At 39.6% G+C, this 25,482-nt stretch overlaps 1 protein-coding gene across 2 annotated transcripts in view; it reads right to left on the bottom strand.

Annotated features, from left to right (window-relative positions):
- Nucleotides 1–981: 981 nt before the first annotated feature.
- Nucleotides 982–25,482, bottom strand: part of tab2 (TGF-beta activated kinase 1 (MAP3K7) binding protein 2) — a 40,053-nt gene continuing 15,552 nt past the window's right edge. Inside the window, exons 2-8 of one of the 2 annotated variants that reach the window (XM_051104955.1) lie at nucleotides 19,718–19,876; nucleotides 17,974–19,567; nucleotides 15,537–15,697; nucleotides 15,059–15,152; nucleotides 11,681–11,779; nucleotides 10,494–10,607; nucleotides 982–10,401 (exon numbers count right to left, since the gene is read on the bottom strand). In XM_051104955.1, coding sequence (XP_050960912.1) covers nucleotides 10,265–10,401; nucleotides 10,494–10,607; nucleotides 11,681–11,779; nucleotides 15,059–15,152; nucleotides 15,537–15,697; nucleotides 17,974–19,567; nucleotides 19,718–19,819 — 2,301 coding nt within the window. In that variant the 5' untranslated portion in view covers nucleotides 19,820–19,876 and the 3' untranslated portion in view covers nucleotides 982–10,264. The remainder of the gene's footprint in view (nucleotides 10,402–10,493; nucleotides 10,608–11,680; nucleotides 11,780–15,058; nucleotides 15,153–15,536; nucleotides 15,698–17,973; nucleotides 19,568–19,717; nucleotides 19,877–25,482) is intronic. The other variant, XM_051104956.1, reaches the window with a different exon arrangement.

Here is a 25,482-nt window from a genome sequence, read left to right as displayed (position 1 = left end):
TGCCAAAATCATGCTAGGGACTTGCTAGTAATGTTAAAATCATGCTAGCGACTTGCTAGTCATGTTAAAATCATGCTAATGATTTGCTAGTCATGCTAAAATCATGCTAGTGACTTGTTAAAATCATGCTAGCGACTTGCTAGTCATGCTAAAATCATGTTGGCGACTTGCTAATCATGCTAAAATCATGCTAACGACTTGCCAGTCATGCTTAAATCCTGCTAGCGACCTTGCTAGTCATGCTAAAATCATGCTAGGGACTTGCTAGTAATGCTAAAATCATGCTAGGGACTTGCTATTCATGTTAAAATCATGTTGGCGACTTGCTAATCATGCTAAAATCATGCTAGCGACTTGCTAGTCATGCTTAAATCCTGTTAGCGACTTTGCTAGTCATGTTAAAATCATGCTAGTGACTTGCTAGTCATGCTAAAATCATGCTAGCGACTTGCTAATCATGTTAAAATCATGCTAGAGACTTTGCTAATAATGCTAAAGTCGTGCTAATGATTTGCTAGTCATCCTAAAATCATGCTAGTGACTTGCTAGTCATGCTAAAATCATGCTAGCGACTTGCTTGTCATGTTAAAATCATGCTAATGATTTGCTAGTCATCCTAAAATCATGCTAGCGACTTGCTAGTCATGTTAAAATCATGCTTGCTAATCACTTGCTAGTCATGCTAAAATCATGCTAGCGACTTGTTAATCATGTTAAAATAATGCTAAAATCATGCTAGCGACTTGCTAATCATGTTAAAATAATGCTAGCAACTTGCTAGTCATGCTAAAATCATGCTAACGACTTGCTAAAATCATGCTTGCGATTTGCTAGTCATGCTAAAATCATGCTAGCAACTTGCTAATCATGCTAAAATCATGCTAGGGACTTGCTAGTAATGCTAAAATCATGCTAGCGACTTGCTATTCATGCTAAAATCATGCTAGCGACTTGCTAGTCATGCTAAAATCATGCTAGTGACTTGTTAAAATCATGCTAGCGACTTGCTAGTCATGCTAGAATCATGTTGTCGACTTGCTAATCATGCTAAAACCATGCTAGCGACTTGCTTTCTATCATGCTAGCAACATGCTTTCTTTCTAATCTAATCTTTCTAACTAATCTTTCTTTTTTCTTTCGTTCTAACTAATCTTTCTTTCTTTTTTCTTTCTTTCTTTCTAACCAGTCTTTCTTCTTTCTTTCTAGCTAATCTTTCTTTTTTTTTTTTCTTTCTTTCTAACTAATCTTTCTTTTCTTTCTTGCTTACTTTTCTTTCTATCTAACTAATCTTTCTTTTTTCTTTTTTACTTTTCTTTCTTTCTTACTAATCTTTTTTCTTTTTTACTTTTCTTTCTTTCTTTTCTTTCTTACTAATCTTTTTTCTTTCTTTCTAACTAATCTTTCTTTTTTATCTTTCTTCTTTCTTTCTAACTAATGTTTCTTTCTTTCTAACTAATCTTTCTTTCTTTCTTTTTCTTTCTAACTAATTTTTCTTTTTTTCTTTATTTATATCTATCTAGCCTATCTATCTTCAAACTTTATCAATCAAACTAAAACTATTTCAAACTGAAAACCTTTAAACTTTCTTTAAACTAAAAGCTTTTAAAACTACTTAAAACTTACTGGCTAGGCTTTCTCAAGCCAACTTAAAGTTTGCTAACAAACTTTTTATCTAGTTACAATGGTGTTTTCTATGTGAATATCTGTTAAAATGTAATGGATGATCAAAGCTGCTCCAGTCTTCAGTGTCACATGATCCTCCAGAAATCATTCTAATATGCCGATTTGCTGCTCAACAAACATTTATGCTTATGATCAATGTTGAAAACAGTTGTGCTGCACAATATTTTTGTGGAAACCATTATTTTTATTTTTCAGGATTCACAGATGAATGGAATTTGTTTAATAATGTTAAAATCATTACCTTCACATTTGGTGAATTTAATATTTACTGTCTAAATACAAGTATGTACTTCTTTAAAAAACAACAAACAAAACAAACGGACTGACCCCAGACATTTAAATGGTGTAGCAGTGCTGTAAATGCTGTGTTACTGCACTGTACAGTGTTTACATGATTTTAACATTCATTATATGTCATTGTGTTGAACAATTTGTGATTTAATTTCTCAAAACTGAAGAACATGTTGTGAAATGACCATGTTAAAATAGAACACATTAGTTTAATTAATTGTTACAGAAGCTATTTAACTGAGCAAGACACAAGAACACAAACATTTCATATTCTGATCTGAAGTCTATATCATATCTTTTTCTATAGCATGTATGTACATATAGCAGGAAGGTCATTTTTCTTTTACGAGCAGCACTGGAAGCTTCACGCGACGTCTTTTTCATGTTAAAACTTAATGGATGTAATATTTACTGTTAATCGGAAGCCATCCATTGTTTAGGAATGATGGTTCCTATAAAATCCACTATAAAGTCAGTGGGAAGCAGGGAAAGCTGTACTAAGAGGAAAAATAATAAAAGGAAAGAGAAGGAACAACAAGCAGAACTCAAACAAAAAATCAAAGAACTAAAAGAAATCAACATGAATAACCCAACAGAAGAAACACAGGATACGTTAAGAAAATATACATTTAAATGAAATGAATTAATCAATAAACATACCCAATTTCTAACTCATAGACTAAGACAAGAAAACTTTCATCACGGCGACAAATCTGGTAAATATTAAAAATCAAATCAAATCAAACAAAGTAAGGAAAAAACAACAACACCAGTTATCACGGACACAGCAGGGACGTCCACCAACTCACCAGAAGAAATAAACCAAATCTTTCAAGACTTTTACAGTAAATTATATTCGGCTGAAAAAGAAGACATCAGTTCATTTCTTAACAATATCAACCGACCTCAACTTAGCAATCATCATATAAATACTCTATATAAAATACATGACATTTTAATGCCCTTAATTTTAATATCTCACACCGAATAATAAAGCAGCAGGTCCAGATGGATTCACTGCTGAGGTCTACAAACCCTTTTGGTTCATCGTATCACCACTCTTTATCCGAATGATAAATGAATCAAAACTCCCAGATACCATGAATACAGCTACAATTTCACTCCTTCTCCAACCCAATAAAGACCCAACAGTACCGTCAAACTGTCGTCCAATTTCCCTAATCCCTAGACCAAACTGCTTTCATTAAAAACAGACTTGCATCTAACAACACACACAGACTTTTTAACTTAGTTTTTTCAACTTTGCCTCTATTCTTCCAAACTTTTTAGACACAAATCCAAGAATTGCTCACACAAAATGCACCGCATTCAAAATATGACAAACACATCTCAAAACAAAACATTTGTCTTATGTTGCTAACACCTTTGCCTTAATACTATATTTTTCGATATATAATATACACACAGTGATTCAAAACCTAAAGCTCTTCTTTCACGTAACGCACAAAAATCTAACAAGAAATATCTTGATTTCTTTTTTCAAACACAACCAATCAAAATGCCGCACTAATTCATCAGTGTCTCACACGAACTCCTCACATGTGCAAACACTCATTGCTTTACTTGACACCAAACAATCATGACTTTAGAATAGGCCTTGAATAATCACCTTTTTTAAAATTATGTTTGGTTTCCGTCCAAACGAGAATATTTGAATGATTTCGAAGGATCATGTGACTGGTGTAATGATGCTAAAAATTCAGCTTTGAAATCACAGGAATAAAATACATTTTAAAATATATTTAAATATTAAAACAATTACTTTAAATAGTAAAAAAAAAAAAAAAAAATGTATGTAAATGCAGGCTTGGTGAGCAGAAGAGACTTTGTTAAAAAAAAAAATAATAAAAACTTTTGACTGGGAGTGTATTTCTTTTCTTTTGTACAGTGTAATACTTTATTCACAACCACAAATGGTTACAGTATAAAATAAATAAATAAATCTTGGTTTCAATCTTGCTTCTATTGTTTACTGTGAATTTTTCAACATCTCTCTGCCAATTACTTTCATTCTTGTACAGAAATATACACAGGAGCTCATGAAAGAAGAGCTTTAGGTTTTGAATCACTGTGTGTATATGATATATCCAAAAAATATAATAGTAAGGCAAAGGTGTTTGCAACGTATGACAAATGTTTGCTTTTGAGACGAGTTCGTGATATTTTGAATGCAGTGCTTCATTTTGCAAGAGATGTGAGGCATTTTACATTTTGCAATTTGTGTGTGCAATCTGAAAAATAGAGGCAAAGTTTTGAAAATGTGTGTTAAGCACATTTAAACATTAAAAAAGGGGGTAAACATTTAAAAACATTTTTTGTGAAGCATTTTGAATTATTGTGTGTAAACGATGACAGTCGTGTTGCAGTTGTGCTTTCTTGTGTTTAGAGTTTTGCATCACAAACCAAACTGTGTCTTAGTGAGTGAGAATGTGTTTAGAGTTTTGCAGAAAGAGTCAATGAGATCTGCACACATTGTCTAAACTGCCTAAACTTGTTTAAGGTTTCGCAGGAAGAGCGATTTATTTGACAAGTTGGTTTAGACTATTGAGAATGTGGTTTAGAGAATGGGGTTTAGTGTTTTGACAAATGTGAAGAACTGTAATGTTTCCCTCAGGCTGTCAGAGCTGTTTGGACTCAACTACACTCCATTACTCAAAACAATAGAAGATGATCTTCAACACTGGATGAACTTACCACTGTCTGTTATGGGCAGAATATCAGTAATTAAAATGACTATACTCCATAAAATAAACTATTGATGTACAATGATTCCAACACAACCCACCCTTACCTGGTTTAAATCAATACATTCAATCACTACCAAATTCTACTGGAAAAACAAGACCCCAAGAATTAAAAACTTTACAGAAACCAAAAACACAAGGAGGACTGGAAGCACCACATTGTACTTTCTGGCCAGTGAGCTGCAAACAGATTTCATCTAACTGGACGCAAACGATTTAAAATGGGTTTTACTTCAGAAATATGCACTCAGTGTACACAAAACACTCCGGACACCTATTTTCACGCCAATTGGTATTGCACCTCGATTAAAACATTCTGGGAAAACATAACTGACTCACTATGGGTCACATCCCACCGTCTCCCTCCCTCTGTGTATTAGGTGACATATCATTAATCAGCTTAAATAATACACACAGTCAGTTGCTCTTAGTGTCTCTAACTATCACCGAGAAAATGATCCTCATGAACTGGAAGTCAAGGAATACCATACATATTACATCTTGGAAAATCTTACTAATAGAGTACATTTCCATGGAAAACCAGTCCAATTTCCTTACAAATAATACATTAGAATTACACCCCTCTTGGTTATCGCTCATAAACTTACAACAATCATGAATACACTGACCCTCTTTGTCTGGAGCCACGATACACCTTCATCAATATCTAAACAAAATTGTGACACCTCAGTCCCTGTCCTGTGTGGTTGTGATTGGCTGTGGGTGTGAATGACGTGTGGCCGGGGACCTTGTACCTCCAGCTGGTGTGTCTTTGTCCTGGATTTCTTGCCGCTGGCTGGATCTGCACTACATGACTTGCTTTTTTAATGCATCACACATTAGTTGACATACATATGTCTATCACAAATTTAACAATAAATGTAGGAAAGGGAGGAAAAGATAAACAAAAAAACACATACAAACAAACAAACAGGGTAAGCCGGACGTGTGTGGCGGCCCGGGGCCCGGGGTGGGACTTTGGGCCCTGTGGCCCCGCAGCACCTCTCCTTAATGGCCATCGTAGGGTGACATGGGCAGGGGTTTAACTGGGCCGTGAGGCAGCTCTATAATCTTACCGTTTAATAGCTTTATTATTAGTATCATTATTACTTTTGTTGTTGGTGTTGTTCTTATTAATATTACTAACAAAAATTAAAAACACTATTATTATTATTATTATTATTGTCGTCCTCTTCTTGATCCTCAAACCTCCCCTCGTTCCTGATTAAATGAGTTTATTTTAAATGTTATTATTGCTACTGTTATTATTATTACTGCCATTTGTCTTTATCTTCCTCACCCTCCAACTACCCACTCATTTACAGTGAATTGAGTTTATTATTATTGCTACTATTTCTATTATGATTATGATTCCGTCCTCCAATTTTTGTTATTAGTATTGTTATGTCTGTTGTACTTTTTTCTACGTTTCTTTGTTTATATACTTCAACCTCGACACCCAGTTACACCTTACACACACACACACTCACACACATCATGTCGGCTGTCACGAATGCTTCGTTAACCTTGGTTCTTTAGTATTTGATTTATCAGCTGTAAATAGTATATTTGTTGGCAATATAAAAAAAAAAGTTCACCAGGTGGCACTTTTGTTGACAACAAGTATGGAGATAGAGACAACTTATAAGGGGTGTTTAGGCTGTAACTTTACACAGATGACGCGTGCACTTCAAGCAGATGGATTTGTCACTCCTTAAGTTTCTTTCCCAGTTACTTAGTCCAGGAGAAGATCTGTCCTGATCAAGATGAGATGCTATGACAAGGCAGCATGCAGACTTCATTTTACTTGCTCGTTGCATGTTTTCTTTCACGTCGCATACTTGTATTGCACTGGTGAGTTTGTGTGTATTCGAGTGGGAATTCAACCAGCTCCACTGCCACGGACGGGATATTCATGGTGCTCACAGATTTTTGGTGCAAAATGACAATTTGGGAAATATTTCTGAAGTCAGTGTTTGTTTTTGCTGGAGATTTCCAGAGTTTTGAAATTTGTCTTTGTGGTTTTGCATTTCGTGTGTAGTTTTACGACAACGGGTCAAAGATTCAGCAAACCTGTGTAAACAGTTGGGAAAGAGTAAGAACAAACTATTTAATTGTTTGTGTGTGGAGTCTGCGTGCACATTTAGCAGTCTGACAGGACTCAAAATGGTTTGGAAATCACTGTTTGCTTTTGCAAGAGACATCTTGACTTGTTTGTCAAGTTTAGAAAAAAGAGAGAAATTGTAAGCAATTGTGAAACTTTAATAGTAAATAAATAGAAATGCATTTCGATCTGGTTCCTCGGCAGTGTTTTTTCCGAACCATTCTAGATGACGGACCATTTGAGGGACCATCGCTCTCTGTGCTGAATAAGGACAAAGCAGACATTTCTGCAATCATGAATACTTTGGTACTCACACATTTCTCATCCTGTATCTTACTGTACACAGAAAAGATGACACTTTAATCTGTAATACTGTAAACAGCATACACAGCAATCGGATCCTTTTTTTTTTTCAGCACTTCGTATGTCCATCATGTTTACTGGGAGACTCTTTTGCTCGTTCAGCAGTGGGTTTGTTAGCAGCTCACACGCTCATGTAAGAAATACACTGGGTATAGAGTCTGTACACAACTGAACACTGAACTGACTTTACAGCCCCGTCTGAATTTGTTACTTCTGCTTGGAAACAGTCTGTAACGTAGAAGACATTATTTAATTCTTCCTCAAAACATCGAGTTTTGATTTCTACGCGAACAAATGATGTCTGAACGTCTCTCGCATGAACACCGTGCAGCACAAGTGTGGCATTTAAAAGGCACAAGAGCTGATGGTTTTGAAAGACGTCTGATGTCGAGAACTGTGTTTAGAGAAGTCTGTTTTGCAATTGCAAAGTGCGTATAAAGCAGACAACACGCTGGCGGTTCAGCAGACTTGGTCTATTCGGTATGTGAGTGAATGGTTTCAATGAGTCACTTTTACTGTGTAAGCAATATTTTGAAACACTGTAAAATATCACATAGCTGCTCTGTTGGACTGAAGTCAGCGGCCATGAAGCACACGCACCGACACAGATGGTGGAAATGACATTTCTGTAGTTCATGTGAGAAAAATGGAGGACAGCTTTGAATTAATACTCTGCATTTCATGTATGCAAAATACTCTTTTTTTTTTTTTAACTTTGAATTTAGCTTTTTAAAAACATGTAGAACATGTGAACTGATCAAGCAATATTTCGCTTGATTTTTCTTCATTTGTCGTTGATGAAAATTTGAATTCCCTCACTGAACATTTCCACAGAAATCACCTGAACAATCTTTCACACAAACGTTTTAAAGGGACATTACAGTGTTGTGGTGGAAATGACAGCAATACTGTGCGACAGCTGTATTTTGTGTAAACCGTAATATCTCACATTAAATGCTACGATGTATTTTAATTCTTTGACTGGTGCTTAATTCAGGTGCATTAATAGTTACCAGATCATGTTTTTAAACGGTTTTGTCCATGTCGCACAAACAGACTTTTAAACTTGAGCGATGAAAATACAGTGATTTTGACACCTATAAGGAGATCGTAAGAAGTTTTTAAGGTGGTTTTATTATTAGTTTGACAAAGAAAGAGGAATTTGTCCAAAAGTATAAGTATTTTAAAAAATATGACCAAAGAACATAAGTGTCCACAGTCTAAGAGTCACCCATTATAAGATTTACGGTCTGACATTATATTTTCAGTTTAAGATCAACCTGAAGCCAGAAGAACAAACCCTCCTTAACATCTAAAGAGAGAAAAACTCCAGCAGAGGAGACCGTGTTTATTTCTTGTTTTATTTTTATTTTTTATTATTTTTTACAAATAACTTATCTATTACAAAGACAGTTTTCCCAGCTAAGATCAAAAACAATGAATATCCAAATGATTTTCTCCCCTTTTCTCTTAAAAGCCATAAACACATGACAAACAGATCCGATTATTTCTTTGGTTTTTGTTGCAAACGTTAGCGGAACTAGCACAGAGAGTAACGTTTTTGGAGCCACAAACAGCCCGGTCTCGGAAACGGAGAGCGGACCGATACAGTTATTTTTAGCCTGGATACCAGAAACCAGCATTTGGAGATCGTGTATTTATTTGTTTCATAAATAGCAAATCTCATTCGACCCGTCAACGCACAACTGCTGCATTAGCGCTGTCGTGAGGATGGACGAAGACGCATTCGTTTTCTGAAATAAAAGTTTAGTTCAACGAACGAATAAAGTTACAGAACCGTAACTTCGTGACCGTTTAGTAATAATAGAGTTTAAACTCTGTAACATCTGTGAGTTAAGGCACTGCGCATATCGCCACATACCACGATCGTAACAGAGAACCACATAAAGACTGAAGGCACACGGTGAAATATTTTCCACGACTCCCGCGCTTTGGCAATTTACAAAACCTGAACCGCAGAAGCTAGCGGCGAGCACTCGGTGTGCGAGAAGCCCTTGCGAACGCCCATCCGCCGACTGGAGGGCACCCGGACACGAGCGCTTCCTCTCCAACCCACGCTCCTGCGAATAATCTGAAAAAAAAGCTCCGTCGATGCATAGCAAAGAAACATTGCTTTCGTGGCACAAAGGTATAAATTCTCCTAATAGTAAACCTACATTCCAGTTGTCACATAGGAAAGCGTTTGTTGTCTGAGGGCTTTATGGATTTCCTGTGAAGTCCGTCGACTGCTCCGAGGTCAAGTACCTTGTTAATAAAATCTAGATCTCTTTTCAGTTCAGTTTTGCTGCGTCTGCAGCTCGTACGCTGAATTCGCTTGACGAAGAGCATTTCTTTTTTTTTTCTCTCTTTTTTGTTTTTGTCGTTTTAGCATCCCTTTAAGTTCTCACGGTGGGAAACCACACTCATCTGAGAGAAACAAACAACAACACAGAAATAAATGAAGTCTATAAAGCTATACTTACAGGAAATACATGTGTGTTCTTGAGAAAGAAAAGCTCATTCTAAAACTATGTACAGTAAAATCTGTGTGGCGGAGACTCCTCTGTAAACTGTACATCTAAAACATGCAGGTTTTTTCCTTTTTCATTTTTTGCATTTCATTGATCAAACAACAACAAAAAAAGTGAGTTTAGCAGATTCCGCCCATGATCCTTTGGGAACAGCATTGATAAAGCAGTCCCGATCGGTTCCCGTGAAATAAGGCACACCGGCATCCGAACCCACACCTGTAAACCGCGTGTGGACGTAACGAACGCGTTAATATCACCGGGCCTCTTCGTGGATCGAGCGGGTGAAATCTCCCTCGACCTCCCACACAAACACGCACGCACAAAATCCCTCTCCACACAGAAACACGCATTCTGGACAGAGACAAAGAGCTGTAAACATCATCCAGTCTTCAGTGGACGTCACAAGACAGACAAACGGACAATGACGCCGTGGGGCAGAGAGGAAGCTTTACAGACAGAAAACCTCCAACGGACGCGTCCGAGAAAGATCTCCCGCCGGGGGCCGTCCGCGCGAACCCGTGCGTGGCTCAGAAATGCCGTGGAAATTCACACTCTTCACAGCGGTTGAGGGCGGGGTGGTTGAGGAAGGTGCAGGCGGTGCAGCTCCACTGAACGCCGTCGTCTTCCTCGGGCTCCGACACGACCCTCGCGCTCCTGCCGCCCTCTGAAACGAAACACACGAGAGCCTTCGTCAGAGCCTGCGCCGAGCGCGGCCGGAAGGAAAGACGGGCGCCTGGCCCGAGATCACAGACCCACCCGTGGGCGCGGACACAGGAGGAGGAACGGGAGGAAGAGACGGGTCTCTCTTTAACTTGGAGCTGACATTGATTTTGCGCCCTCTCCTGTCGAGAGAACCCGCGTGATCCGCACCTGACGAGCGCCACGGGGCGGAAACAGAAAGAGAGGGACAGAGGAAGAAACGGACCGTGAGAACGAAACGCAGAGGCAGTGAAATAAAGCTGTAGGGGTTGCGTGGAAAAAAAGCAGAGGGTTTCAGCGACAGAACATGAAACGGACCAATTCGGGATGAGCGCGGATCACGGTTGCAGAAAACCCCGGAGAGACACGCGGACACGGTACAAAACAGTTCGATTTAAACAGACTGTATTGATTAGACGTCATGTTCAAAATGTTCTCCACATATTAGAGCTCGTCACCCAGTGATAAACACTGTTATTCAGTGAAACTGATGTTTGACAGTGGGACAGTCTACAGATCCGAAACAGGGATGATGTTTTTTTGTGGGCGGAGTCTATCTGATGACACAAAATGACAGTTTTCAAGTATCAGTCTATGGAATAAAAGAATAAAAAAAGGTGAATTTGATTTTATATTGCAGAATTCTGACTTTATTCTTGCAATTCCGAGATTATATCTCACAATTATAATAAGGAAAACAAATCGTCATTCTCTCTTTTCCCCTCATATCTGACTTTTTTTCCCATCAAAACTGAAAAATGCACTATTTTTGAGTTAAATCGAGTCTGAATTGGGAGAACTGTCAGATAAAATAAATGTTATGTAAAATGTTAACAGTAATAGGTTTAAATAATATTTCATGCTGTAACTGTAGGGCTGGTACAGTACGTCCCCTATGAACAGCATGTGTGAATATTATGTAGACCTGTTGTTTAAATCAAATTTGTGCTTTAAAAGTAATTTCATCCATAGTGTGTCTGTTTAAACGTCTGTGTTTAGCTTCAAATGGCGTCTTTGATGACGGTGTTCTATAAAAATGATTTGCATTCTGATTTTGACATCAAAAGGAACAAAAATGTTTCTTATTTCATGGACTTTACCCGTTTATCTCCACTTCTTACCAGTGTTTTTCTGCAACCGCTATCCGCACGTCACTGTGACGTCCACTCTGAATTGGTCTATAGAAAAGCAGCAGCAATGATGTGCCCTGATCGCACCGAAAGCGTCGCGAGATGAAAACTGACCTGGTTTTGTGGGACCTTTAGGAGGTTTAGGAGGTACAGGACCCAAGAATCCAAGGTTGTCGTAAAAATTGTGAATTGCAATGGGATTGAAGTCTGGTCCTAAAAGTCAGAAGAACAAGAGGTCAAAACATTGCAAACACAGAATTTCAACAAAACAGCTGCTATTTTACAGTGTGTGCACAGTTGTGGGTACGGACTGGTGAATGGAGTGTGTGTCAGTGTTTCCCGTCACGCAGCAGAGAGGTGAGCCGTGATCTCTGATCCACACACACACACGTTTGTTTTTGTGAATTGTGGGGACTTTCCATAGACTTCTATAGATTTTATACTGACCAAACGATATTGTCTATCCCCTAACCCAACCCTAACCCTAAACCTACCCCTCACAGAAAACATGTTTGCATTGTTACCGCAGGCCGGCCCCCACAGTGTCAAAAATTTCAGGTTTTACTATCCTTGTGGGGACACTTGGTCCCCACAATGTAGCAAAAACAAGTACACGCACACACACTTATGAACAGCTTCATCTGAACAAGTCAGTCAGAAAGATTCACTCATGAGTAGGGATGTAACGATTACCGGTTTGATGATAAATCATGATAAAATTCCCCACGGTTAGTATTACAATTTCATATTTTAATTATCATCAAAACGGTATTTGATTACCATGATTTGAACAACTGATGATGAATAAATACTGTACAGCAAAGCACAGTTTTCAGTAACAGTCTCATTTGCTCACGGCACGAGGAGTAGTTTGGTTTTGTGTAATAATAATAATAATAATAATTAAAAAAAAAAAAAAAAAAAAAAAAAAAAAAAAAAAGGCGGATGTTTTAAAAGAGAGCTAAGGTCATAGGCGCCGATCCCCACGGAAATAATCGAGCACACACGGAAAACATGAGATCCGCTCCCATATAGTGATCTGCGCTCCCTCAGATAATACCTGTGCGCGTGAATAAGTTGTATTTATTGTACTTATTGTAAACAGGTATTAATTCATTTTATTTAGTGAAGTGCACCTTCATAGAAAGAACGTGTGTATTATTTGGAAACTAATGTATTTGCAGTCTGTACGTTTCACTTCGCAATTGGGAGTTGGGTACCCACCGGCACAAACATAAATCATTAATTATAATGAATATATGAATTAACTAATTATTTGAATGTACCTCTGAAGGTTCGGACTGTCTTCAGAAAAAATTTAAATGGCATTTAGTTTTCACCTTTGCTCCATGTAATATTTAAAGCAGTGTTCATGTTCATGCTGCTTTATCCACAGAGTTCACAGGAAACAGCTGTAATTCAGCTTTTCCATAAGCGCCATCTAGTGTCATACAGTGGATTTACAGACACTTACATTTACATTCAGCTTGTGTGCAGTTTTTGTCTGGTCAAAAAACAGACTGAATCTGCCCTGCTGTAGCATAAATTCGGACCGGTTGATGAAAAACAAGCTTAAGTGGATTCTACACATTTAAATACTTCAGACCAGTTATCTAGATTATTTATGGAACAGATAAAATCCATATAATAATTTATTAAATCGTTTGTCTTTTTAATGACACTTTTTCCACAGCTTTATTTGAAAATTTACATTAGATATGTGAACATGCTATTAGTTAAACTGTTGTCAGTCATGTTGTCATTTAAAATCCGGACATCATTGGTTGGCTACTGTTGTCGTTTTAGCGCTTATGCAAATAGAAAGTCATTTTATTTGTTGTTTGTTGATTTTAAATATAAAGCCTGAAGTGATTTGTGTGTCTGTATATTTTGAACATTTCCAGCACATTTTAACAATACTGTGACAATCCTGATAACCGTGATCATTTTGGTCATTATAATAATCGTGATAAGACACTTTCATACCGTTACATCCCTATCACGAGTCAGAAGTTTGAATCAGCCTCACGGTTCAGATTTGACAACCGACACGTCGCTGAATGTGAAGACACTTGTGTTAGACTTACACTACTCTGATTATAGAATGACTGTTCATACAACATGTAATTAAAGATGCATGAAATCACAACAATTTTGTGAATGAATTATGGTATTTAATAATAAATGATAAACACATAAGAAATGTTTGACTAATTTATATTAAATATAGACAAGACGTGGATTTAAAGCTGCAGTTTTCCTCTTTGTGGCCACCTCTGTTTGAATCTAACGTTTGGAGTTTAATTGTGTCTGTCGGTCGCCGCGCGGCGTGGATCCTGCACTCAGGAATCACAGACTCTACATCTGGAAGTATGACCCTAGTAAGAACTTGACAGGAAAAGTCATCTGAACAAGTAACACGTCTGCCACGTTTGTTCTGGAAAAATGAGAGGGATAAAAGCACTGCAATAAATGATGAATTAATCTAACGATCGCTTCGCTCATATCACATCAAACTGTGCAAATTATTATTATTGTTATACTCTCAAATGCTCTCAAATGATTAATATTAACCACAGCATATATAGCATGTATATAGTGTGTATTAGCGTTAGCTGTAGATCTCAACTTCTGCACGGTCTGATCTCTAATTGTCATACCATTCAAAATTCCATATAAAGAAATTGTTCTTTTAACCCAAAAAGCAAACAAATGGTTTTTTTTTTAGAACTGGTTCTCTTTGAAATACAAATCTTGTGCAGTCTCACAAATCTGTAATTAGATGCACATTTAAAACTGGAATATAATCTCATTTCTGTCATTTGCTAGTGTTTCATAAACACATAATCCTTTCTGGATTACAAACCGGCATCAGAACGATAAATTGAATTATTCCAGCTGCTGTGAGAAAAGGCTATAAATGATTCGCCACCTGCAGGATCCTCACATGCGATAGAGCCGACCAGCTGACACTCCTTCACGTTTACAGACGTAAATTATTTGATGCAAAGACGAACGGCGGCATGCTCGAATATCCTGTGAATTCCCACCAGTACCACTCAAATTAGAAAACATTATTACAAGCAACACTGCCTGGTTATGAATTTGCTCAAAAATTAACTTTGGATCATTTTTAACCAACATAACTAAAATCATACTATTATATACTAAAACATGCCCCATTAGTGACTGTTGTTAAAGACTGGAGAAGTGGCTGCACTCAAACCGAAGCTCTTCTGAACTACTCTGACCTCTGAGTCACGCTGAAATTAATCAACTAAAACTAACTGTTTTAGTTTAAACACTTAAACATTTCGGCACCCCAGTTTTTTTTGTTTGTTTGTTTGTTTTTTTACCTGTAATGCCACACCCACTTTATTTTTACATTTTTCAAAACCTGTAGTGAGAAGATCATTTCCTGAACAGCTGCCAAAAAAGCAAGCAGTTCGGGTGCAAGAGCAAGCCGTCTACAGACGACGAGAAGCCACTCACCTCGTGTCTGAAGGAGGTCAATTTCTTTGGTTAAACAATCAATATCGATTTGCAGAAGTCTATTCTTACACCTCAATTGCTGCATCTCCTCAATCTGAAAATAAATAAATAATAAATAAATAAATAAATAAATATGTGAAGTGTGTAAAAGTGAAGTGCGATGTTCTAATACAAAATCCAGCGCTCTACCATGTGTTTGTTACTTCCACATCCGGATCTGAGGCTAAACTACTGACACACACCTACTGTGTCTGCGATCATCTTGAGTATCTGACTCAAGTGTGCTCAAGACTATTGGCCTTTAGAAAAATGCATGCGCTGAGGCAACTTACATAGATTAAGCGCATCAAAAAGAGCAAAACAAAAAAAAGAGTCAAACTGTCGTCAGGACAAATAAGTACTAATAGAGAGGAAACACATTCCTAAAACAGACATGAGTGTTTGCGAACATGAGAAATGAAGCGGTGCATTAACGTACAGACGGTATTTGACAGACTGAGTTGGAGCGCTGTAGTCGTCTCCTTGTGAGGTCGTTCTCCATCTCGTTGACTTCCTCTTTCAGCTTCTCCAGCTTTCTCTTCTTCTGCTCTAATTCGTGCCACAATCGCTCCATACGTGCTCTCTGATGCACTAGCAAAGCTGCAAATTCACACGGACCAATGTCAGATACATGTAGATTTAAACGAATCACACACTGCAGAACATCTGATCAACTGGACACCCCAGAGCATAAAGAGCTGAAACCGCATTCACAACGTCCACAACGTAAAGTATTTGACACAACTGGAGATTTGGCAAAAACGTGAGGCTGGACTCGACTTCATCAATCAGAAACACACTGGAATGTATAATAAATAAATAAATTACTGTGTTTGTTATTAGCTGCATTACTGTACCTACAATAACAAATAAAACAATGCCAATTACCATTTGACACTTGCAGTTCCTCAGTGGGTTTCCAATAGGATTTTTGACTCAAGTCAAAATAAAGGCGTTAAATGCCTAATATGCTGCATTCACACTAACGTAATCTGGTTACAATCTCCTAAACTAAAACACAACTTTTCACATATTTACAAATTGACTGGATTTTTACTAGCGTGGCACTACTGTTAGCTGGGGCTATTTTTACAGGAGGTAAAATACGCTATAATATCTACTTGCACGTGAACATACAGTCCAGTAAAAAAAAAAATACTGACATGGTCGATTTGGACAGGATTCAAATGACCCAGAATTTCTGGCAATTATTTACATTGCCCCACCTCCCTATAAAACTAATCTCAACAGAACAGGACTTTACAAACGTGTACATTCATATAAAACACAGTGTGTAATGATCTAGTGATGCCAGAACATATATAAGCGTTGAGGGGTCTTTAAAGTAGTTTCTCTGCTCGCGCAGGAATTATGAGCCTGAAAACAAAAACAACAACTCTAAACTTGGTTATTTAACAGAACAATATGAAAACTGGAAGCTAAACATCATCAGAAATGTCTGCTAAGAGCTTATGAAATAAATGAAAATTGTGTAACTGGGCATCTGTTAGTGTCACATGGGTGAATATGTCTATACAAGGTAAACACAACACTGCCCGTTACATTTCACACACACATGAGCTCTGCTTTCATCTCTAGCTGGAAGTTAACAACAGAGTGCTCCGTATACAACTGCAGTTTTTGAGCATGTCTGGGTTCTCTGTTTTATAAGATTTTACGACAAACATAAGATTATAGCGTGCCTTACACTAGATAGACTGTTTTCTATATGGGACACACAAGCTTGTAAACATCTCTGACATTATTCTCCATATTGGCTAACATACAGAAAAAGAGGTGAAAGCAGAAGTGAGATTATTTGCTGTTACAGTTTTTAACACTATGAACACACGGACCATGTGTCTATATCAGCTTACATGTCTAGCAACCTAAAATCAAAAGGAGGAAAAAAAAAATCTGTAAATATTTGAAATAGCCTAGGGTGGTGGAGCAAACAGCTCTAGTGTAGAAATTAGGGCTGCGCGATTAATCGAAGGCGACTGTCGTGCGCATTTTGTCAGTAAAGGTGGTCGTGTAATCAGTAGTAAATCTCCAGCACGTGCTTTCAGATGGAGCAGCATTTACTACACAGAGCCGTAGTTCACCGACACGCTCTGCTATATCACGTTCATTGTCGCAGACGATTTAATCGCGTAATAACGAAGTCAAAAGAAAACGTTTGCAATAATGACAGCTGTTTGCGTAGCTTCTCAGTGAACTACGGCTCTGTGTAGTAAACGCTGCTACATCTGAAAGCGGGTGAAAATTTAATTTTGATTTATCGTGCAGCCCTAGCAGAAATCTTAGATATGTTTCTCAAAATGCAACAATATCCCAAAAAACATCATCAAATAATAGGGATGGGACAATACATCGATTCGTGGATTGATTCTGAGATCTTCCGAAAGCGTCGCCATTCATCATAACAGCAGATGGCGCTCTAATCTAGTTTTGCTCATGAAGTAGAGTGCTGAAGAGAACTTGTGCGTTCGGAGTCACGTCAGTTCACCTCGGCTCAGAATGCTTCTATGATGTGACATTATTGTAAACACAGCCCACCGTGAACATCCTTGTAATTCACTTCAACCATTTCAAATTGTATAAGTGATTATTTTAGGTTCAAGTGCGTGTAAGGATTTGGAAACGAGCAAAGCACCACTGTTTCTAAAGCAAGCAGTGCCATCTACAGTTCAAAACTAAGCTCAGAATCGATTTGAGAAAGAATCGCGATGTGTTCGGAAAATCTCAAATTGACGGCGAATCATTTCTCGATTCGTTGCAACGATTTATCGTCCCATCCCTATCAAATAATGCATTAAACCCAACTGGAAGGCAAAACACAATTAGCAAAGCATTTAAAGGAACGATGAACGCACCTTGCGTGTAGGCAGCGTCGTCGGCACCCACGCTGAGTCTGCGAGGCTCCGAGCTTTTGTCCCGGTGAGGTGAGAGCGGGTCCGACTGGTAGAGCGGATCCGGCTCCGGGTAATGGTGATCGCCCGGCAGACTGAGCAGGTTGGTCGGCTCAAACGTGGGCGACACCACTCCGGGAGACACGGCCGGAGGTTTATTGGGGGAGACAGTGATTTTGAAGGTGTATTTGGTGTTGGGCTGCGTCACCACCACGCGAGGAGACGTGGCCGTGCCTCCAGCTCCCACCGAGGGACGGGATTTGGGCGGGTGGTGGTGAATGTACGCAGGGCCCATGCTCACCTGGCTCCCCAAAGCCCGCAGGCCAGAGGAACCCTGGAGCGCGGGATTGGCCGAGATATAGACCGTCGGCGGGTTCCTTCCCCCTCCGTCGTCGGCCGACGCGTTTGCAGAAATATAGAACTTGGGCTGCGAACGAGGGGTGTTGGGGACGATGGCGCATTCCTCCGACGGGGTGGTAGCAGCAGCGGCGGGCGGGGACGCAGAGATGTACACCGTGGGCTGGCTGCGACTCAGTCCGGCGCCTCCGATCGAGATGGGGTTGGAGGGACCCGTGCTGGCAGCCAGCGAAGATGACGACGGACAGGACGAAGACGTGGAGCTACTGGCGGGCCGCGGGGCGGAGCCGGAGCGCAGGAGGGTCGCCGTGGCCGCGCTCGAGCCTCCGGACACTCTCTGCGGAGACTCCAGCTTGATCTCGATCTGATTCTTCCGTGGCCCAGTTGAGATGTTCTGGATGTTGTACTGGCTAAAGGAGGCGGCGGCGGCGGACGAGCACGAGGAAGGCGACGGCGATGAAGAGGAGGCCTGCGAGGCCACGGCCGAGGGTATGGAGGGGGCCTGGGTGTTGGTGGGCGAACTGATGGGCATGTACACGTGCGAGGTCTGATGCTGGCTGCCGCTCCAGGAACTCTGGGATGCCGCGGGGTGGCTGATCTGATAGATCTGCTGGGTGGGCTGGGAGGTGGGACTGTACTGAGCCCGGCCCTGTACCTGTCTTGTCGAGCCCGGCTGGGTCACGTACGGGCGAATGTAGATGGAGTTGGGACTGTTCAGACCCGACTGAGGCCCTCCGTGAATGTGCAGGGAGGTAGGCGTGTTGCGGCCGGTGTTCGGCGCAAGCGTCACCGTGATCGGGTTGAAGCGAGGGGTCGGGGGCGGTCCGTGACCCTTGCTCCCGACCTGGTAAAGGCCGAGGTGCTGAGGAGGCTGCGGCTTGCGCGTGGACTCCATGGCGGCGAAGGCGCCGAGGCTCGCGGGTGCGTGCGGCGGCACGGACGGCGTTTCGGGCTGGTAGAACTCGGAGAGGGGAGACGGCACGTTCAAAGGCCCATCGCTCACACTGGGGGTGACAGTCCTGCTGCCGTTCATCCTCACTACATCTCGCTGCGTGGCACCATGGGTATTCTGAGAGACGCCGAGGTTGAGCTGGGTCATGTGATTGCGAAGATCCGTCAAACTCTGGCTGCCTTCGCTATACAAGAAACCAGGACTCACCTTAGTCAGGTACTCGCAACACGCAGCTAAGTTGTTCTTATTCTGGGAAGAGAAGAGAGACACACATCTGTCAGCTTCAGGACCACCGACAGATTTCAAAAAAAAAAAAAAAAAAAAAAGTGACCTAGGCTTATAGAAATACCTGTTAAAACGGTCACTGTATAATTCGCAAGTGCAGCGCGTGTACCTCACCTGCAGGACACACTCGGACACCACGTCCTCTGGAACTTCTGGAAACTTTTGCCGCAGGTGGTGCAGAACCTGGTTGTCAATCTGCTGGTTTCCCTGTGCCATTCGTCTACTGCCAAAACAGAACGGACTTGACCACAGCACTCGCTATCTTAGCATCTTCTGCAGTAAAAAGAGAAGAGGAGAAAAGAGAAAAGCACTTTCGTGAGAACGACACGAGACAGATACAGTCCAATATGCGATCGATCGCTCTAGAAAAGACTGAAGACTTTGACCAAAAGAGCCGCTTATGTGTTCGCCCACCTTTTATCAACTATTAGATTTAAAAATGGTCAAACAGTCTTTAAGAACTTACACTAGACTCTTTTTCATTTACTAAAATCTAAGGAGCATAAAAAAAAAAAAAAAAAAGTGTCATTTCTGTGCCATTAATATAAAAAACACATGGAAAAGCCCTGATTGTTTTTAAAGAGATTTTCTGAAGATACTTCCTGTATTCTACTGGTCAGTCCAAGCAGATGATCCCGGCCCAAACTCACACTATTGGTCGAGCCAAGGCTGTTGTGTTGGGCTCATCTAAAAAAAAATTCAAATTATCTAATTAAAACTACACAGATGTTGACAAAAAAGTTACTGCAAATGTTACTAAATTAAACGTGTGTGGATGCCTAGGGCTGTGCATTTGCTCCATTATTCAGACACAGTATGCCAGGGCAAGTGTGACAGCAGAGGATATCTGTGCTGATCCTAGAGCACAGCAGAAATGTTTTTAGCAGCTGTTAAAATCTAATTCCACGCTTGAGGCCAACCAAAAGAGCAATAGCAGCCAAGTCACATGACATAATGAAAAGACATGATTGGTATATATCATAACACTCCATTCAGCGTATAGCGTTCAATCACTTTGTATTGTCAGCCAGTGATTAGGATGAAATGTAATTTTCCTAGTCTATACATACACGGTGTTCCTACTTATTAGCTAACAAACAGAAAATATTTGTACACTCTTATAACAAAGTTGCACTGTATTTTTGACATTGCTTTGCCAAAGCAATATAGTTCAATTGCACTGAAACCGTCTTCATTATGATATTACTATACAAGCGTACAGTCTGACGCGCACGGCTCATCGTCATCCGGTGTTTTCAGCTTCTCAGAGCTTCAGGTTCAGTTCACAATAAGCGGAGCGAACTTGGCATGTGTTTTGAGATTCATGTGAATTTGGGAATGCAATGTGCACATTTACACTATTTTAACCTTCACATTATTTCCAGCATCATTATAGAAAGTAAAAATCAATATTTTGCACAGCGAGGCTAAATAAGCACATTAATTTGACAAGCAAATGCTGTCACACCGTGTCTACAGTAAAAGTCAGCAGTGATGTGTGATGCAACAAAACTTTCGCTCATAGTCAAAGTTGTCTAACAAGATGCTACATCTACACTGCCAGCACAACACACACTCATTATACAACACACTGGACAAAACCGCAGCCGCAGTAAAGCATCTAACGCTTTCAGAAGGACACAGCTCCGAGAGCACACCTGTTACATTACTCCTATATACGCTCAGTGATACACCAGGTGCACTTTACAGATTTATTTATGTAAATACTAAAAAAAAAAAAAAAAAAAAAAAAAAAAAGAAACACAGACTGAAATCAAATGGTCGTTCATTACTGTGTAGGATACTGCTTAATGAAGATAAGTTTGCAGCACCATCTGTTAATGGCACATTTCTGAGAATCTTCCTAAAACAACAATATAAATGTTTTAGCACATAATTATATCAATTTTAAGATCGGCCTGAATAATTTTAGCTTTATACAATTCCAGCCTCATGGAAAAATGTTCCAACACACATAATAGATTATGAACATGACAACTGCAGTCCTCTGAATGTACTGGAATAACAAACCCCATCTTAAAAACACAGTTAGTGCAACAAGCCGAGCCAGTTTTGCACCTGTTAAGCATGTAAATGACACTGAAACCACAGAACTACAACAACAGACAAGCTTTGGACCACAACAAACACAGTTTCAACAAAGTCAGCAAAACTTTCTGCAATGCTTCAAGACGTCAGGAAGAAATAAGGAAACTAAATAAGTATTATAAACGCGTTCACGCAGAACAAATCGCTTGAATAGAAATGACATACGATTATAGTCACACCGCATTCCTTTAAATCACGACGTCATTAAAAATTCGAAGATTAAGGTTTTAAACCGGAAGGACGGAGAAGCCGTGGCACAGGATGTGTGAGGCTGCTGTGATGAGATCTGAAACATGAATCACCACAGCAATGAATGAAGCGACAGAAGCACAGTATTAGGCAGCATCTCACGAACTGACTTCAAACAAGCCGACCGCGGTCGGGGTCGTCTCATCTGCTGACCGTAACACTCACCATTCACACGGGGGTTTAATACCAAAATTACACCAAACTGTCACAAAGCACATTTTCACGCAAATGCGGCTTGAAAAAAAGGTTCTTATGACACTTTACAAAAGTAAAAGTAGATCTAGCACAATTAAAAATGTAAAAAAAAAAACACAGATATAGACAAAGCAATGAAACGGCTTTATACAGAAATGAACTGTAAAAATACTGTCAACGCAAACGACGAGGAATATCTCTGTGGAGCAGGATGAACATGTTCTCTGGTTCAGGAGACTCTCTATCACACAAGTGGATGAAGTTTCATGTTTGGACAGCCTTTCATGGCATACTCCATTCTTTTTTTGTGATTATATGTTATTGCCCAAATGTAAACACGTGGGTAGTTCACACATCATTCAATAATTCCTGGAAGCATTCACTGATAGAACCGGTGCGAGACAGATATCCGTTCACTACGTGACTGCGTGTGCAGGACAAGCAAACAAACCTCAATGGAAGGACAAGCTTCCTTTTTATCATAACTAGGTAAACATGATTTCTTCTGCTGCTGCCTATGCGCTAACGCTCTGTGACTCCACCTGTAGCAGTGCAACAGTAACATGTTAAACTCATTTAGGTTTGCTGCACTGCCATTACTCCTTTTGACTTTTCAAGATTAAAAACTACAAATGATAATTTGATGGATTTGCATTTAATTCACTTCTTGTCATTTATATATATAATTGGTTCAAATCGGTCTGTTCTGAGAGGTTTTGGTGCCGTTCACACACCGTTTTACTGATAACACACCCACGTTAAACCCAAACGCACTAATTTGTGGTACCTAGTGGCAAACAAAACAGTGCTACTGATTTGAGCTGGACCACGTATCACAGCGATCTTCAAATCCGGCCAGCGAGATCCACCTTCCTGCAGAGTTTAGCTCTAACCCTAATCAAACACACCTGAGCGTGCTAATCGACGTCTTCAGGAAAAGTTAGGCTGATCGGGTTGGATCAGGACAAGATGTGAGGAACCCTGACGTATCACAGTAGAAGCTCAGAGCACATGCGTTTACATCCCCGTCACCCGAGCACTGCTGCTGAAAACACAAACGCTGAGCCATGAAACAGGCCGAAATAATAGAAATGCTGCTCATTTAAAACATGTCATTTAAAACATGTCATTTAGGGAACAACGTTGTTGTGAAACAGCAATGTCTAAGTTCACAGGCTAAACTGTAATTTCAGTGTCAGAAAGGCCAGTCTTGATGAAAGGTGATGAGCTTGCAGATATGATTACATATAACTACAGTCGTTCTTGATTTGAAGCTACAGCATTTTTGCATTTATATTTATATTATTCCGTGGTCTGTCAGAATACTGGATGCTGATTGGCTGGCAGGTATGCAGTAAAACCGTTTAATGCACAAGTAGTTCCAAGTCAGTTAACGAGGTGTAACTGATGAAAGTAACTGTCATTTTTACACATTCGGCCAAACATTGTGCTGCAAAGAGCGATACTAGTTTTAACTTGTCTATAACTTGGCAGAAGACCACGGAATAAGCAGGATAATCGACGGCTTGCCGTGCATTAAGAATTTTAAATGTACTCTGTGAAGGTAACCACAGCTGTACGCCTCCACGCTGTGCATTTAAAGGGGTCATCGGATGCTAAGTTCACTTTTTCATGTTGTTTCAACATTAATGTGTGTTGTCAGCGTATGTACAAATCTACCCTATAATGATAAAAATCCATGCAGTGGTTTTTAATTAATCTGTAAAAATAATATCCCTTTTTCAAATCGAGCCGTTCTCAGATGCCTGTCGTTGTGGCGTCACATGACAGAGGCCGCTCCCACGATAGTTGATTAACATGAGCAATTTACCGCAGATCAGCTGTAACAGTCCAGTAACTTTCCTTGTTTTGATGCCGGAGCAGGGATGCAAGTTAGACAAGAATATCTCCGATTGAGCGATTGAGGTGTTGTGTTGCTGGATGTAATAATGAACATAGTGGTCGTCATTTACTCCCGACATCTGAGCTGCTGAAGATGCAGTAGATTATGTTTGTTTGTGAAGGTAATGCACCTCCCGATCTACATATATCCGTCTGTTCACGCAAATCATTCGTGATCCAGCTTCACTTACAGCAGAAGTGAGTATAAGCGTTTTTTTATGAATCTTTGCGATCGCCTTTCCTTATAACGTGGTAGTTAGGAAGTTTAGTGGCGAAACGCGGCTAAATGTGGCTAAAGTAAACAAGACCGTCTTTCCACAGAGAGAAGAGAGGGGCGGGGCGAGCAGAGCTCATTTGCATTTAAAGGAACAACCAATTAGAATGAGATGATTTTTGCAGAGCTGATTTTGTCAAGGTAAAAATGGTGTTGTTTTACACAACCATTGAGGATTTTTAATCAAAGTATATTAGAGACTTTTCATTAAGACCCTAAAGAATCATATCAACTTGTGGAAAATGGGCATCGGATGACCCCTTTAAAATCCTTTAATGCACAGCAAACCATTGATTATCCCTTACTTAAATGTGTTTAGGGTATTTTTAACACTTGTTTTGTTTTTTTACTGTGGTACTGAGGCACCATGAATGGTTTTATCTGTGATTACCATGATAAAATATATATCACTATAGAAGAAATGTAATGAACTCAACCTATATTTACGTTTTTTTACTTCTCTCTAATGTTACTGTTGATAATACAGCGCTCAACGCTAAGGTTCACATTTTTACTTGCCCGGTCAAAATTTTCCACTGGCCCTGCCACAAAAAAATAAAATAAAATAAAATAAAGTATTTGCTGTTATCATTGTTTTTGACCCATGTTATCTTTTATTTTAATAAATAGGCTTATATGACACCAACACTTTACATACCAATTAAACTGTACAATTCTCGATTCCAATTGAAAATACCACAGCAAAACAAATATACAGTTCAAACATTGTTCAAAGAATATTAATGATAACAAAATAATTTATTATAAATTAAAAGCTTTAGGGAGATGAATGAGATGTCTGGTTGATCGGTCATCTGTACTCCACTGTATGAATTAAATATAGATTATTCATTGTTAAAGCTACAAAGTTAATTGTCAAGACGAGTATTTCAACATACTTCTGTAGACCATTAGTCCATCAGAGACGCGTCTCCCTGTGATCGCTTGAAACTTTAAATGAACAAGGCTTAAAAACGCGTGCAAATGAACTTTAGTGACGACGCGGCAGTGGCCCGATCGGGTCGTCGGTCGCTCCTTATTGTGGCCTGCAATAGATATAAACGTACGTCTGTGTATCTCAACCCAAACTCAGTGCTCAGTCTCAAACTCTGTTTCCACAGGACAAATTATGTAATTTTATTAACAGCTG

The sequence above is a fragment of the Labeo rohita genome, unplaced genomic scaffold (assembly GCF_022985175.1).
Source record: "Labeo rohita strain BAU-BD-2019 unplaced genomic scaffold, IGBB_LRoh.1.0 scaffold_85, whole genome shotgun sequence".
NCBI lineage: Eukaryota > Metazoa > Chordata > Actinopteri > Cypriniformes > Cyprinidae > Labeo > Labeo rohita.
This window is presented reverse-complemented; position numbering and strand designations above follow the sequence as displayed.